Genomic DNA, 17,454 nt, shown 5'->3' on the forward strand with positions numbered 1-17,454 from the left:
GGAGTAGCAGACTTTTTATGGTTATTTGATTGAAGATTCATGTAAGAAATTCCGTTCTTTTCTTTCCTTTTTTATTCTCAACCCATTGTATAACCTGTCCTTTATATGGAGGGCTTCGAAATTGATTGCTCTAAAGCTGGTTGGCTCTTTATTGGATCTGAGAGCCTTTTGTCATTCAACTCGTCAATGATCAATTTGTTTTGGAAGACCCTTGGTTGAATCAGGTTCAATACAAATTAGGTCTGAAGTAGAAGCGGGTATATCCCTTGTTCTGGTGTCAAAGCAACAAACCTGCCTTTAGTGTATCAAATGGCTTTTAAGGAATTGGCATTCCAGTATTCAAGAGATATGCAGGCAATTGTACCCAGATAGGGAATAAAAATAATGATTCGGTATATGGATTGAACCTGGTTGCCAAGGCCTCATAAAAGGCCAACCTTCCCCATAACCAGGGTCCCTTATGAATGACACACACTCTGTCATGCTCGGAGATGAATTCTAGGATAAAAATCCCATTGCCATGGGTGGATCACCGTGGCGTCCTGCAGTAAGCCTTCCTCATGTATCAGTTATCTACGCCTGAAGATCTAGCAGCTTCGGCCATACATTGCTGAACGTACATATTAATCCTTGGCTAAGTTACCAGGATTCGGATCCGGATACCGATTCGTCAGTTTTTTGAAAAGCTAAGATCCGGATACGACAGGTAAATGGCAAGTATAAACAATATAAATATAATTTTTATAATTTTTAAAAATAAAATTTATATAATACTGCTTATTAATAGTTTGCAACATATGCTTCCTCATAAGAGGTCACAAGTTCAAATCCAGGGGTGGTTAGAGTATGCACACCTCCATAGACTTTAGCAGTCAAATCTGAATAGGGGTGGGCCTCTAGTCTCACAAACAAAGAATCTCATACACCAATTTCGTATCTAACTGGACTGTGACCTTATTATTATTTATATAACACTGCTTATTAACAGTTAGCAACATATGCTTCCTCATGAGAGGTCACAAGTTCAAATCCAGGGGTGGATAGGATATGCACACCTCCATAGACTTTAGCAGTCAAATCTGAATAGGGGTGGGCCTCTAGTCTCACAAACAAAGAATCTCAAACACCAATTTCGTATCTAACTGGACTGCAACCTTATTATTATTATTATAAAATAATTAATATAGTAAAAACATAGATTAATAATTAATATTAATTAATAGATTAATTTTAATTATAGTGAAATTAATAATTAATATGTTACCTTTATAATATGTATTGCTTATATAAAAATAATTATTAGATTAATAAAGTTAAAATTAATTGTATTATACTTAATAAGTTGATAACTAATATGACGGTTTATCACTCTTGGCTGTCACTCTTGGCTGTCGGCAATGGCTCTTGGCTGTCCACGACTGTCTGTGGCTGTCGATGATTTACGGTTCTCGATGGCTCTTGGCAGCTTGCAGCTTTTGACGGCCGACGAGCTATCTTCTGTACCTCTGTCCCATTGGTCGAATCACTTAGGTTGTGATTTGATTACTTCGTTGTGCATGTAACATAGGTTTTTCACCAGACGCTTTCCTGGTTGAGACTTCTACACTGATTAGAAGATTTTTGGTCCACAATTTCATTCAAATTCGCAGTTAACAAGTAACACTGCCACAGAACGGGTCCTAGGCGGATCCCAACGGATCCAGATCTGAATCCATATCTGATTTGGGGATCTGTGGATCCAGTCGCCCAACCGTACGGATCCGGTAACATCGGTCCTTGGGCATGGTAATAATCTTTTTCCATCTTGACCCGTATGGATCAAGACTCACCACTGACACCAAGGCTGTGGACTTTGATACAGAAGTATTTGATTGCTGGATTCCTCGGATTAGAAGTGAATCCTTTCAGTAAACTTTTTGCAGGATACACATAATTTTATAATTTTATATGGATATGTATTATATGTACTTTTGTTTACACCGTATCCAGATATATTGTATATAAAATTCATAAATTGTGTATTGAAATTTTTATGTTTGATGGCATTTGCATTGCATGTTCATGTAACTCTTATTCCAGTCACATTATATCTTAACTTAATAATTTCTTGTATCTGTATCTCTTCTTGTACCCATATCTAATGCAGCTTTTGAAAGAGCCTTATAACATTAACCATGGTTCTTCATTCCTTTACTACCTTGGTTTTAAATAGAAACAAAATACTGTTTTTCTTCCTTTACAAATTCACACTTAATACAGTTTTTGAAATTTGCACATAAGTTTATTAGGATATTGAAAATATTCTTAAGTTGCACCCATACAACCAAACATTTTCAACGAACGGTTTGCAGATCATCTATTGGAGCATTGGTCAAAGCAAATAGTGTGTACCATGTAGTATCCATGGTGTATTATCCATATATGAGAGGGACAACCAGGTTATATGCACTTCTATTTCTAGACAACCATTATGGTTTGCGGCTGTAAAACTATTCTGACTAGTGAAGAACTTATTGGCATATTCCAGGCTTTTACTGTCTGAAAGTTTCTTTGCCTGTAAACTCTTAACAGGGTATTCCAACATTTGTGCCTTGAGGATCTCTCCGAAATAGAAAAGTCCCTGTATGTTATCTGCACACTTTTCTGGTAATGTGATGAATGTTCAATGTCTGGTGTAGTTAGCTAGAGCCTAATTTACAAAGTCAGGTTAAGGTTAGAAAATTTTGATCTCTTAAATGTGAATCCCTGTTGTACGAAATAAAGGAATCTAAGAAGTTATGGATTCTATGTTTTGAGAACCCTGGTTTACTCAGCAGGTTGAGTACAGTGGCTCTGGTTGTGCAGGTCTTGGACTTTCTCTTTATAACTGATCAGATTCTTAAACACCTAGTCCAAACCTTTCATTTTTCTGAATTCATTGTTAGTTGCACCTTTAAGTTTGAATACTTTGTTTTGTAACACTTATAATTTATTATCCAGGTAACAACATTACTTGAAGAAGCAAAAGCAGGTAGTCCTTTGAGTGTTCCAGGGAGTTCGTACAATGCAAATACAAGCACGAGTAATTCTATGTCTATGTTGCCAAGTATGTTTCCTGCTGGCAGTACACCTCCACTTTCTCCTCGAAGTGTTTCTGGTTCCCCACGGTCAGTCATGAGACGACATGGAGCGGGCCCAAGTTCTCTAGGATCTCCACTAAAATGGGCCAATGATCCAGCAAAAGAAGTCATCCCACAGGTTTGCATTGTCTTTTGAATGTCTGGGTTACTTTACAGGCTTGCAATTTTTGTTACCATTTAGTGCTAAGCAATGCGCTTGACTATGAACTCAGTCTCATTGGAAGTAGTTCCTTGATGATTTTATCTGACGAGCTTTGGTACTATCACTTTTGGGAAATATCTTATTAGGAATTCAGGAGGGATATTATTAGGAAATAAATGACTAGTGTGTTTTATGTTAGAATAACATATCAAAGCTAAGTTAATAATGGGGGGTTATTGCAGTTCTACTTTCATAATGGACCTCCCCTTCCAAGAGAAATGGCCGAGAAATGCTTATCAAGAATTAATCAGCTCTTTTTTGGTCACATGGATGGGTTGCGTGTGGAAGGTCAGTAATAATTATATTCTCCATTTCAGAAAATTCTGCAAATTCACCTGAAAGGAACAATTATTGTGTTTGGTGTTGCCAACTTATGTAGAACTCTGGTGATTGTTTGTCAGAATTTAAACTACTGACAAAGGAAATCTGCAAGCTGCCTTCTTTCTTTTCTACCACTCTGTTCAAAAAGATTGATGTGGATAATACAGGGGTTGTGAGAAGGTATGATGTGTTCTATTTTACCAGTCTGTTTGAGCTTTATATCAAGTTTTATAATTAACAGGACATGAATAATAATCCAACTTGTCTATGGGTGTTTAGCTCTATAGCTAAATGGTTTTGGAAGCTTTAGGGTCATAAATGTTGGCAGTGATCAGGCTGGATTACTTGCAGAATATGAAAGACAAACATGAAACTTAACCAAGAGTATTCCTTGGTAGAACATTCTGCATATCAATGGAAACATTTAGATTAATGATGTTAGTTTTTGGTAGCTTGGACAGGTATTCTAATCTCTATTGGTGTCTAAAAGGCTAAGGAACACAAGAGGATAATTATCTTGTAGACTTAGAAAAAGTTTTCAAGGAAAATGCTTTAATTAGATTAATTTGCCAATTATTAAATATTTTCCCAAGTTTAACTTAGGAAAATTGGTTAATTAAATTAGATTAATTGAGGTAAATCGATTATGCTCCAGTGACTTCTAGAAAAGTTATTTGATGGTGTCAGATGATCTTAGCCATCGATTGTGATTAGATCATGGCCGTTGGTTTGTCAACGAGAGATTATAAGAACAAATCAATGGGGCTTTTGGAGACACACAAGGGAGTTCGAATTACCTAGTTGTAGTGAGAGTAAGAGCATAGTTTGAGCAAGAAGACACCGACATAAGGTTTTTTGTAGAGAAGATTGGGGTGAAGATTTCTGGAGGAATTTTCTCAGAAGATTTCTAGATTCCAATGAGAGGAAGGAGGTCGAATTCATCAGCAGAAGAGAAGCCTAAATTAGTAGTGCGAATAGCTAGTTTGCCACTGTGTGTGACATAGGGGCTTGATTTTGCTTCCAATTGTCGGATCAGTTTCCTGGAGGGAGTGCGAGCTGGTCAGACGAGTTGCTGGAGGCATATTTGCTTGCAGGATCATTACTGAAGCATCCAATGCGAGTTACTGAAGCACCCAGTGCTAGTTGCACTCTGCCAGTGCAAATTGTTGGAAGGAGTGTGAATAACATAGAGAGGCGGTGATATTCTGCAGAGAGAGACTTTGTGGTTTCTATGTTGATTTGGCCAAGAGAAGATAATTTACCAGAGCTTTGCCAATGAGAGGCAGACAGATTGTAATTCTCAATTTTGCTGAAGATTAATAATAAAACCTTCATTTGCAGAACTGGTTTCCTCCACACTGGGGTTTTTTTAGGGACAATTTGTCCAAAATATTGGTGTTCATTATTTTGTGTGTGCATTATTTCTCAGTTCTTGTTATTATTTGTGAAAATTGTAGTAGTGATTTGTTCTTTATTTGCCATGATTAATTTCTGAAGACAAATTCCGGTAATTGCAAAAATCAGAGTTTCAAATGACTACTTTGCATTGTTAAATTAGAAATACTATTTTTCACATGAAAGAGGATGTTCATTTAAATAACAGAGAATGAGAACCACATAAGAATTGCAAGATGCTATTTTGCACCTCAAGTCTCAAAAACTTACAAAAATGAGGGGCTAGATATCAAAGACCCATATGCAACTTTATAGAAAGATATTGCTGTATATTCTCAGCAGGGAGAAGTTATTTTAGTGGGAGATTTCAAAGCTAGAACAACAAATCAACAAGCTAGTATTTTTTGTTGCAAAGAGGATCACAATCCTATTTGGCTCATTGAAGAGGAGAATCCCCAATGGTTGAGATGTTCAGAAGATTTCTAGATTCCAATGAGAGGAAGGAGGTTGAATTCATCAGCAGAAGAGAGGCCTAAATTAGTAGTGCGAATAGCTAGTTTGCCAGTGTGTGTGACATAGGGGCTTGATTTAGCTTCCAATTGTCGGATCAGTTTCCTGGAGGGAGTGTGAGCTGGTCAGACGAGTTGCTGGAGGCATATTTGCTTGCAGGATCATTACTGAAGCATCCAGTGCGAGTTGCACTCTGCCAGTGCAAATTGTTGGAAGGAGTGTGAATAACATAGAGAGGCTGTGATATTCTGCAGAGAGAGACTTTGTGGTTTCTATGTTGATTTGGCCAAGAGAAGATAATTTACCAGAGCTTTGCCAATGAGAGGCAGACAAATTGTAATTCTCAATTTTGCTGAAGATTAATAATAAAACATTCATCTGCAGAATTGGTTTTCTGCACATTGGGGTTTTTGTAGGGACAATTTGTCCAAAATATTGGTGTTCATTATTTTGTGTGTGCATTGTTTCTCAGTTCTTGTTATTATTTGTGAAAATTGTAGTAGTGATTTGTTCTTTATTTGTCATGATTAATTTTTGAAGACAAATTCTGGTAACTGCAAAAATCAGAGTTACAAATGACTACTTTGCATTGTTAAATTAGAAATACCATTTTTCACATGAAAGAGGATGTTCATTTTCATAACAGAGAACGGGAACCACATAAGAATTGCAAGATGCTATTTTGCACTTCAAGTCTCAAAAACTTACAAAAATAAGGGGCTAGATATCAAAGATCCATATGCAACTTTATAGAAAGATATTGCTATATATTCTCAGCAGGGAGGAGTTATTTTAGTGGGAGATTTCAAAGCTAGAACAACAAATCAACAAGCTAGTATTTTTTGTTGCAAAGAGGATCACAATCCTATTTGGCTCATTGAAGAGGAGAATCCCCAATGGTTGAGATGTTCAGAAGATGACAGAGTTGACAATCATTTTGGAGAGGAGTTGCTCACGATGTGTGGTGCTTTCAACTAAATTATCTGCAATGGTCTAGATAAATGGAAAAGCTCTGGGAAGTTCACTTGCAACACATACAATGGGGCAAGTGTTGTTGACTACCTTATTTCTTCACAAGGCTTGATAGAAAGGATAGATGAAGTTAAGATTGGCGAGCATATGTGGGACTTCAAATCATACCATAACCAAATTTATATAAAGCTATCTTGGTTAGAAGAAAATCAGCATAGGAGGAAAACCCAATGTTCTCAACAATCAATATCAAGGGGAAAAATTCTTCTAACACAAAAAAATTGCACTATCTTCAAAACAATGTTGGAGAGATTAATTTAGAAAGGGAGGAGTGGTTCCCAAAGCCTCAATAGTCACGAGTTAACAAATATAATTCAGAGTTTACTTGAGAAGTGCAAAAGAGCAACAAATAAGAGATCTGAATCAAATTGTTTTTTTGTAAATGCTTGGTTTGATGAGGAATGCAAAATGGCAAGGAAAACCTTGAAAAAGGCAGGCGAAGAGAAAATGAATGTAAAGTTATATAAGCAGATTTTAAAAAAGAAAAAAGATGAGTTCATGCAAACAAGGTGAGAAGAGTTAATATATCTAGGTAAGAATCACCTAAAGTGTTTTTGGCAGGAACTTCAACCAAGGAAGAAGCAAATTGAAAATAATATTACAGCCAATCAATGGTTTGACTATGCAAGACAACTCTATGAGAAAGAATCAGAGGAGCCTCCTCCCAGGATCAACACAACTACAAAGCCTTTCACATTACAGGAAGTAGAGACAAGAATTAAGAATTTGAAAATAGGAAAGGCAAAGGACTTGGTTGAACTTCAAGCAAAATATCTAAAGTGGGGAATGAACATTCTTGCACCGCACATCATGGAAATATTCAACAACATCATTCGACAAGGATTCCCAAGAGATTGGACAACTAGTCTAACAATACCCCTTTTCAAAGTTGGAGACATTAATAATCCTTCCAACTATAGAACCATTATGATCAATCCTTTGTTTGCAAAGTTGTTCAACATCATGGTGGAAAACATAATCAGTAAGTGGACGAAAGTCAAAGAAAAGAGGGCAAAAGGGCAAGCAGGTTTTAGGTCGAAGCATTCTACATTAGATCATGGTATCACGCCGAGACACATTATCGAAAAGGTTTGGGAGGGCAAAGAAGAAGTATTTTTCCGCTTTGTTGACTTCAAAAAGGCATTTGACACGGTCCCTAGAGATAAGTTGTGGAGTAGAATGGAAGAACTTGAAATACCTTTGCATTATAGAGTTGCTGTCCATAGGCTTTATGAAGAGGTGAAAGTCAAAATTAGAACTTCAACAGGCATTTCAGAAAGCTTTAGAAGTGACATTAGAGTCAAGCAAGGTTGCCTTTTATCCCTACTCTTTTTGGTTTATATATTGATAAATTGGAAGAGTGGCTAAATTTGTAAGGTGGGGATGGTGTTCGATTGGGGGAGTTTGTGATAAAGCTTCTTTTATATGCTGATGACCTTGTATTGATTGCTAAATCAGCCCAGGGATTGTAGATGCACCTATATGCCCTTGAGCATTTTTGTAAAGCAGTGGGGATGCAAGTGAATACCAACAACACCAAAATAATGATTTTCTCAAATAAAAAGAAGGAGAGCCAACATATGTTCTTCTTTGAAGGCAACATTCTTGAAGAAGTAAAGGAATACAAGTACATCGGGATTGATTTCAACAACAAGCTTAATTGGGAGCACTGTAGAAAGAAGAGAATTTTGGGAGGGTGGAAAGCATTATATGCTCTTCAAAACAGATGCAGGGAGGTAGGGTTATGGGATTGGAAAACAATTAAAATGATTTTTAGGCTCCTAGTCTGTCCAGTGATATTCAATCGGTGTGAATTGTGGGCTAGCAGCATCCCCATCTCAAAATGGAAGCAAATTGAGAAAATCCAAAAACGCTTGATCATGAACAAGTTTAAAATAAAAAGTTCGGTTTCTTATGAGATAATGTTGAGTGAAATAGGAGCAACTTCCATCGAAGCAATTGATATGGTGCGTCTCATAAGGTATCTTCAGAGAATTGAGCAAATGGGAGAAGGTAGATGGTCTAAAGTTATCTTCAATGAAGGAATGAGTGAAAAAAAGAAATCATGGATGAGACAAAACAACAAATGGATGCAAAAATGGAATATTTACATCAGTGCATGTCCCACAGATAGCAAGGACTTGAAGAGTTATGTTATGGAGAAGTTTCATAAGCATATATGGGGAAAATAGTTGGTTAGAACGAATAAGTACTATTTTCAAGAATTCAACCCCACATATGATCTCCAACAAAAAGAGTACATTGGAGCTAACCTTCCGTGGAGAGCAAAGATTCTTATCGCTCAATTAAGAACTAACTCGCATTAATTACGATGCGAAACAGGTCGGTGGAAAAGACCTAAAGAAGCTTGGAAAGAGCGGGTGTGTACTTTTTGCACTTATGGGACAATGGAATCGGAAAAACATTTCATTTTGGAATGTGATGCTTTTAGAGGCATCAGAGATAGTTACAACAACATGTTAACTTCAGTTCCTTGGCATTGTCTTTTCATTGAGGGGACTTTTAGAAGGATGGGTCAGCGTATCATTAATTTGAATAATAAGAGGATTGAATTGCAAAAGGCAAAAAACAGGGAAGCTAGTGGTCCCATAGACTATAGCTAGTCTCATGGACGTTAAAATTTCATTCATTCATTCATTATAAAGATGTTTTTATCTGATGCTTCTCCTCAAGTGCATTTGATTATAGCAGTGTGGGTTCTCTTCCATAGATTCTACTCATTTATAAGTTACTTGCATAGATCCATCTTAAATCTGGATCTGTTAAGCGCTGTGAGAGATCAAGTCTCTCAAGATGCATGCATCTTGAGAGACTTAATCCCTCTCGACGGTTGGTAGATCTGGAGTTAAGATAGATCTATGCTGGTTCTTAATAATATTATCTTATATTTATTTAAATTTCACATCTATATATAGAAATATTCTTATTTTTATTTTTATTAAAATCTTGATAATACATATAGTTTACATATGTTAGAAAATCAGAAAGGCAGAAATATTTTCTTCTTTTGATAATTAATTGTGATTTCTTTGTAATCTTATTAACTTCTTTTATCTTCTTATTATCAAGCAACTACCAAAACATAAATGCATGAAGATCAAAATAACAAGGACACAGGGTGTAGGCTCTCAACCAAAGCAAAACCCCTCTTCTAGGGGAAATCCCAAAAATTCGCCACTTCCTTTAGAACCAAATCAAATGAGACAACCAAGACCCTTTGACCAAGCTAAAGTCCTCTTGCAATCCACCAAGTCAACCTCCCAAGAAAGTTAGTCAAACTCTAGTTAAGTTCTCCACAAGTCAAACTTCTTTAAACTCAGTCAAACTTCAGATCTTGGCTTCTTGCAACAGAATTTTGGCTTGTACTGCAAACCTACAACTTTCGGTCCTCCTACAACTCAGAAATTTCGCACGTGTGGGATAAGTTCACAAGTTTTAGGTCTTCCCTTCTTCGCTAGGGTTTCTTCTTGCTTTCCTTATCTATCTCTCTTTTTCTTCTTCTCAAGGTTGCAGATCCAATCCTCTTGAGCTAGAATTTTATCACAGCTGCAATAACCTTAGCCAATACTCTCACGTGTGAGAGAGAGATATAAACTTTAGATTTCGGCTTCTTTTGTTTCTTGTTTCTCCTAGACCTTTGCTTATCTTCCTTGCTGTTTTACTTCAGATCGAACTTGTTATTCCTTAGATGCCACAATTGGTTGAATGCTTGCTTATATATAGTCTTCAAGGGTGGTCGAATCCCTTCAATCAGGCCAACTTGCTAGATGATGAGGCCGACTTGGCGGAGGAGGGTAAAATTACCTTTTTCATACAAATACAAATTTCTTTCTTGACACAAAAAGCCCAAGATGGGTCTAGGACATGATGACATAATCTATGACACATAACACAACCCTAGAAGCAAAAATGGGTGCTTATACCTAGAAACGTAATAAATAGAGCATGAAACCCATGATTATAAAAATATTTTTCTCTGATCTTTACAATAACTTTCCTTTTTCTTTATGTTGACAAATGCATAAGATTACATTAGACAACATTATGAAGACCGATACTAGTTACATTTCTCAACAACATATATGAGCTTTGACACGTTTTATAATTTTTTTCTTAATTTAGTTGTTTAATGTGATATGCATAGCATTGATATATACATAGCTTAGAATTGTTACAAATATGAACCATTATTTTAATTTATATGGTAAAATGGATCTTAATTTTTAACTACTATTTATATTATATATTAAATTTATTTAGTTTTGATGTGTTTTAATTATACGCGCTGACATATAATATTTACAAATATACATCATTATTATTTAAATTTATCTTAATGTGATATGCATGTTATGATTTTTTGCTCGAAAAAGTTTGTAATTTTATTAATAAAAACGAAATTGCAATATAACAAATTTAATTGAATCGATTTATTATTTTTATTGCTTTTTACTTTTTATTGCATTTTTAATTGAGTCGACATTATATTTTATTATGATTAATTTTTGATATAATGCTTCATTTTACAACCACATAACATCTCCCAGATACTGGGTTGTAGAGCACCTCTTGGTGCAATTAAAGCTGCGACAAACCATGTTGCTGTCGTGCCAAGCCCTTCTTGTATATTGTGATAACCTTGCATTTTTTCCTGTGGAAAATCTTGTGGAGAAACTTGAGTGATGCTTCCACACATTCATGGATTTCATCCCTAAAAAAACTGTTGGCGTAGACTAGTACACCTCACCCAAGGGGATTCAAACCATGCACCTACTGGCACAGAACTAGTCAAATGCCTAGTATCATTGGCTTCAACTCGCCGAGCTAACTCCTTAGTCTATAATCATTCTATGTAAGCAATATTTGAGATTTGGGTGTGGCAAGGGACCAAAATCTAACCTCCTTAGTTGAAACATTTTGGAGTTTTTGAAATGGGTACGTTTAGAAATGTCACCTCCCAATATTGGTAACATTGACTGAAATGTCATATATATATATATATATATATAGATATATATATAGATATAAATAAAGAAATTTATAAATAAGTGAATAACACATTATCTTGCAAGAAAAAGGGAATAAGACCCATAAATGATGATTTAGAGGGAAACCAAGTCTATATTAACTCTCATAGATGATTACATGATGGTCGAGTTTCGGCCAAGTTTTGGAGTTTCGGGTACGGGTATGGCTCGAAACACCAAGTTCGTAGAAGTTTCGTGCAACATAGAATTGTGGATTTGCTTGTATACATATTTTCAATATATATAACTAGAAATTGCCCCAAAAGGTGCAAAGAGAGGCTGATAGAAATGTTAGATTGAAAGAATTGTATTTTGGTTTAAAATAATAAATATTATAATAATTCAATCATTCAAACTAAACCTAATCAATAAATTGCCCAAAATAAAATAAATCCTTAATCAAAATTATACAAATTATTATTCTTCGTTTCTCTCAATTATTTATATAATAAAATCCAATCAATCATTCAAAATAAATCAAATCAATAAATTTCTCAATTTAATCCTAACTAATCAAAATTACTTGGGAATATATATGTATAACCCAATAAAAAAATTATATTTATATGTTACAAAAAAAAAGTAAAAAATTCTAATTGATTTAAATAAATCCGAAACCACTGAAATTGAAAATTACTATTTATGATTAAGCGGTGGAAATTTTAACATAATAGGAACACATTTTTTTCACTTGCCCTTGGAAATTAAAAATTTCACAATGACATTTTTTTATACAAACATGGATCTATGCTACCTTGTTTCCCTGAGTTGTGGACCAAACTGTGTAAAAGATTCTGCTCGGCATTTTGAATATCTTCGTAGCAATAAAATATTATCATAAAATTATCCAGTTGTCCAAACAAAATTAATTAAATAATTTGTTTTGACAACCGCATGAACCAATATTGAATATACCGTGTCATCGAGAAACACAAAGTTAACAGATCTTAACAAACGGAAATGGCTCAGAGTTCGGAAACTCCAAACAGGGGAGACAAAATATGCTTTACATTTGTTATCATCCCGATTTTTTAATCCCTACTCTGTCATGAAACTATATCTATATTAGAACTGTATTCCGTTTCCCTTCAATATTAGAACTGTATCCCACCCATACTAAAGGACATACTGATTAAAAAAAAAGGAGCTAGAGGACATACTGATAGATAACTAAAAAGAAAGAGGACATGTTTATTTTGGTTGAAGATGTTCAATACCCAACCGCACTCCATCCCGCCCAAAATGCAAAAGCAAAACGGTGAAGCTACTATTTATGGAGCAGGGCGTCTGCAGGGCAGGTGGAGCGGTGACCCAACCGCTCAGCAGCAATCCATTTGCTGAGATGCAGCAGCAAACCCGTAACAAATTGCGCACATCAGGGCAGGCCAGTCCGCTTTGCCGCCAGAAATGGGAAATGCCCAATAAAACACTCCACCAGACTCAACCCCAGGCTCCATATATCGCCCGCGTATCCCTCGTACCTTTCACCATGGGTCTCGGGGTCGAATCTCTCCGGGCTCATATTTTGATGACCTTAACAATTCTAGACTTTTTAAGACACCATGGGTCTCGGGGTCGAATCTCTCCGTGCTCATATTTTGAGGACCCTAACCTTAGATTTGTTACAAAATGTTAATGCCAGCGAACATAATATTTTGTCCACTGGGTCTCGAGGTCGAATCTCTCGGGGCTCATACTTTGATGACCTTAACAATTCTAGATTTGTTAAAAAATCCTAATGCCAACCAGCATAATATGTTGTCCACTGGATGTGCAAATTGTAATAATAACAATCCATATGGTTCACATGTGACTGTTGAGAAAATTTGAGCCACTAAATTACAATTTAAGTCCAACATAACCCAGAAATTCAATATAATCCAAACATATTGAATCCAAATATAAACACAGAGATTCAATCTGAGTATATATGCTGCTATTGCGAAAATATGGAAGGGCACCTAGAGACATACAAGCAAGCAGAGGGATCTAAGCTATAGTTAGAGAGCCAGAGAATAGGCAGCAGGACCCGTGAAGTAGTTTTGACTAATCGATTCCCGAATCCAACCCCACCTCCTCAACCTACTCATTCTCAATCTCCCGGGGAGGGAATGAAAATGGTAACGAAATAACCGATATAGGATTTTGGATAATAGGTAGGTTTCAGGCTTCAACTACGAATGATAAAATAATAAATCACTGAAGAGCGTTGTTGGGCCCTTGGATGTAATATGCTTAACCTAGAAAATATAACAGAGTGCATCAATAATTCAGTGCAAAACTAAGATAGCTAATGCAGAAACAATCCCTTATATTATTATTTAGCGAACCGATAGAAAGCTAGGAGAGAAGTAATTTGCAAGAAATTTTATGGAAGTACAGTGCATTAGAATAAACAGTTAATTAAATTGGGTCTCATGCCCACAACTTTGGGTCAAAACCCCAACCACTTGTGTATTTTTCCCAACCCACTAACTTTTGGTGGTTTTCACCACTTGGAAATTCCTTTTGACCTACCCAATTACGAAAACTCCCTCTTAGTGAGGAAGGTATTTCCTTCACACCTTGAAATCTCCGGCTCAAGGTGAATCAATGATGAATCCCTTCAACAAATGGAGAATAGGCTTGCAACCATATATATGTTAGTTCTGCAATAGATGAGGCTATGGGCAAACCAAAAAACCTTTGCATGACTAGGCCTCTAAAAACAATGAAAAAATCCTTCAAACCACTGATTTAAGGCCTGAAATAAGTACCAACAATTAGTCTCCAAATAATCCGCAATAGAAACATGACCTCAATCACTACCAAAGAAAAGGACACTCAAAGGCCACAAAGAGGCTACAACTAAGCTTGGAACAAGTTACACTACTGAAGTGATAATGAAAACCCTCAAAATTTTTCTAAAGGGGCCTGCAGACACACTGTAGTCCTTAGAATAAATAAAACGACTTGAAGCCCTCCACTGGGGGTGTGGCTAGGCAATAAGGGTTAGATTTGGCCTGCGTCCAAGAGGAGGCTATAAAAGTCTGCTACATAGAAAGGGAGGCCCTTTAAGCCTACAACCAACCAATACTAGCATGGAAATTGAAAACCGAGCCACAAATTGACATATACTTGCCTGTAAAGTCACACCAACGTCAGGTTTGATGGAGAAAGGCTATGAAAACTCGGCTCTTTAAAAAAAATTGATTTCAGACTGCCAAAAGATGCCAAGCCCTTCAATGAAAATTTCATATGAACTTCTCTCATTTTTTTTTGATTTAAATGGAGGAAAAAGGTTCACATCCTTCACGGCTTTGAAAATAAAAATGACCTCAATAAAATTTTGATTTCCTCCTAAAACCTTCATTGCTTGGAAGAGAAGAGGCACTGTTAAAATTGGTAATTAGGGCCAAATTCCTCCTTGGGACAACTCATTTGATGGAGATGATGATTGCATTGGATTCCTCTTTTCGAGAGGTCTAAGATTGATATAGAGATCATCTCATTCGGACAAGCATAAGTGTGATTTTGAATTTATGCCCTCACATGTGCAAATTGTTCAGATCAGCCTCATCATCATGTAGGCTCAAGAAACCCAATGGATGTGTCTCTTCACCCACAACGAATTGTATAAATACAAGAGACCTCACACCTCATTTGGACATTCATCACTCACTCATACTTCTCTCTCTTTGTCTGATTGGTTTATACAACATTGGGCAGCTTCTCTCTCTCACACGTGTGGCAAGGAGGTCGCTTTTTCTTTGCAGAATTACAGGGCGAAATTTCAGAGTTTTGCAATAGGTTTGACCAGCGTTGACCAAGGGTTTGCTGATCGAGTTTGACTGCGTTTTCGGGGTCAAAAGTTATATTTTTATGGAATGCATCGTTAGGCACGAAAACCGAGAAATTATTGGTTGTTTGACCTGCATTGATTGTTGTTTGACCGCAGAAAATTACAATAGTTTTCTCTCTCCTTTGATTGAGTTTGATCGAGCTGTTTTGCGCTGAATTTGTACCCTTGATTAGGGCGAGTTTGACTAACCAAGACTAAGTTGCTTTGAGGATGATTTGCAGCTATTTTGACCAGCGTTGACTTTTTGGGTAGGGCCGAAGTTTGACTATAGTTGATTGCAGAAATTTACAGGGTTGTTTTGACTTTGTATTGGGCAAGTCAATTTGACTTTTGTACTCTCTCTCTTTGCTGAACTTTTGATTTAATAATAAGAAGAATTGATCAAAGGGTTTCCGCACATTGGGGTTTTTCCTGGCATCCGCCAAAATTTGGTGTCCTCTTGTCTTGGCTTGTCTTCTACATTCGTTTTATGTTCTATCTGCTTTTAGTGTCAATGTGATTATTGTGATTGCTATCGAAAATTGGATATTGTTATTGGGCTACTAAGGAACATTGAAGTAAATTGTGTTAAGCATATAACATACCATTGTTAACTAAAATTAACATGGTATCAGAGCCTAGGTGAAGACAAAGCCCAAGCAAGAGTGAGAAAAGAAATCACTAAGGAAAGCCTTTGGACGAGAATATTGGTCTAGGTTTAATGACGACTACATCATACTTCAAATCCGAGGACAAGCTCAAGGACAAATCCGACTATCATGCATGGAAGATGACTTTGGATTTGACTTTGGAAGAGAATGATGCTATGGACTATGTAAAGGGAAGAGTGGTGGAGCCTCCTTCAAATGCACCTACTGCTGCAAAAACAAAGTACAAGAAAGGTGAGGTCAAAGCTAAGAAAATTATTGTAGACTCCATTCAAAAGCATTTGGTTGCCTATATTTCTAATTTGGAAACATCTAAGGAGATGTATGATAAGCTGGTTGGGATGTTCAAAGTAAACAATGCAAATCAAGTCCTCTTTCTCAAGAACAAGTTGAAAGACATCAAGATGGATAGAGGAGAGTCTATTCAATCCTACTTCATGAGGATTACCGAAATCAAGAATGATCTTCTATCTATTGGAGAAGTTGTTGGTGATAGGGAGTTCACTCTTATTGCAATTGGAGGTCTTACGAAAGCATGGGACGTGTTTAACACCACTGTCCTCAACAATGATAGGATTTCGGGTTTTGATGAATTATTGGCTAGATGCACTCAAGAAGAAATAAGGATGATGGAGAGAGATAAGCCCTCAAATGGAAATGATCCTACTACTGTCATCGCCCATGCTAAGAGGAAGAACAATGATGGTCCAAGGAAACAAGGTCAAGGATTCAAGCTGGGATTCAAAGAAGGAAGAAAAGGAAGAAGCTACAATTGAAACAGGTTTGGCCACTAGGCTAGAGAGTGTCCTCGCAGGAAGGATACTCCAAGGGATGATGACAACAACAACAACCACAACAACTACAAAAGCAATGGCAATCAAAGGAACAAGTTCAGCCACAAGGGAAGGAGGAATGCTCCGGCTGCTCGATATGGAAATGGTCGTCCTCCCAAAAGATCAAGAAATTCCAGATATGAGGAAAGTAATGTTGTTGAAAAACAAAAGGCATTTTATCTTATTTCCGCTTTATCTACTGCCTCTGCTCCGGATACATTGGATCATTGGTTGATTGATAGTGGAGCCTCAAGGCATTTCATTGGGTACAAAGGGGCCCTCTCAAATTTGGTTGAAAATAAGACTAACTTGCAAATCATATTTGGAGATAATGCTGCCAATCCCGTGAAAGGAATAGGTATTGTCACTCTCCACTTGAATCAAGGTCAAACCATTCATCTACAAGAAGTATTGTATGTGCTCGATTTGAAGAAGAACCTGATATCTATTTTTGCGATGGAAGATAAAGGCTTCAAGGTAGCATTCAATGATGCAAAGGTATGTCT

General features: G+C 36.6%; 1 protein-coding gene across 2 annotated transcripts in view; it reads left to right on the forward strand.

Annotated features, from left to right (window-relative positions):
- The window catches only part of LOC149251808 (serine/threonine protein phosphatase 2A regulatory subunit B''beta-like), a 132,881-nt gene that overhangs the window by 26,767 nt on the left and 88,660 nt on the right, over positions 1-17,454 (forward strand). For both annotated transcript variants that reach the window (XR_016266906.1, XM_089459573.1), the window contains exons 2-4: positions 2,980-3,237; positions 3,504-3,609; positions 3,723-3,822. Coding sequence is in view for 1 of the 2 variants with exons in the window: in XM_089459573.1 (XP_089315699.1) it covers positions 2,980-3,237; positions 3,504-3,609; positions 3,723-3,822 (464 nt within the window). In the remaining variant the exon portion in view is untranslated. The remainder of the gene's footprint in view (positions 1-2,979; positions 3,238-3,503; positions 3,610-3,722; positions 3,823-17,454) is intronic.

Source organism: Pinus tabuliformis, chromosome 7 (assembly GCF_031772625.1).
Source record: "Pinus tabuliformis cultivar Carrire ecotype Pingquan chromosome 7, CPIR1, whole genome shotgun sequence".
Lineage (NCBI taxonomy): Eukaryota > Viridiplantae > Streptophyta > Pinopsida > Pinales > Pinaceae > Pinus > Pinus tabuliformis.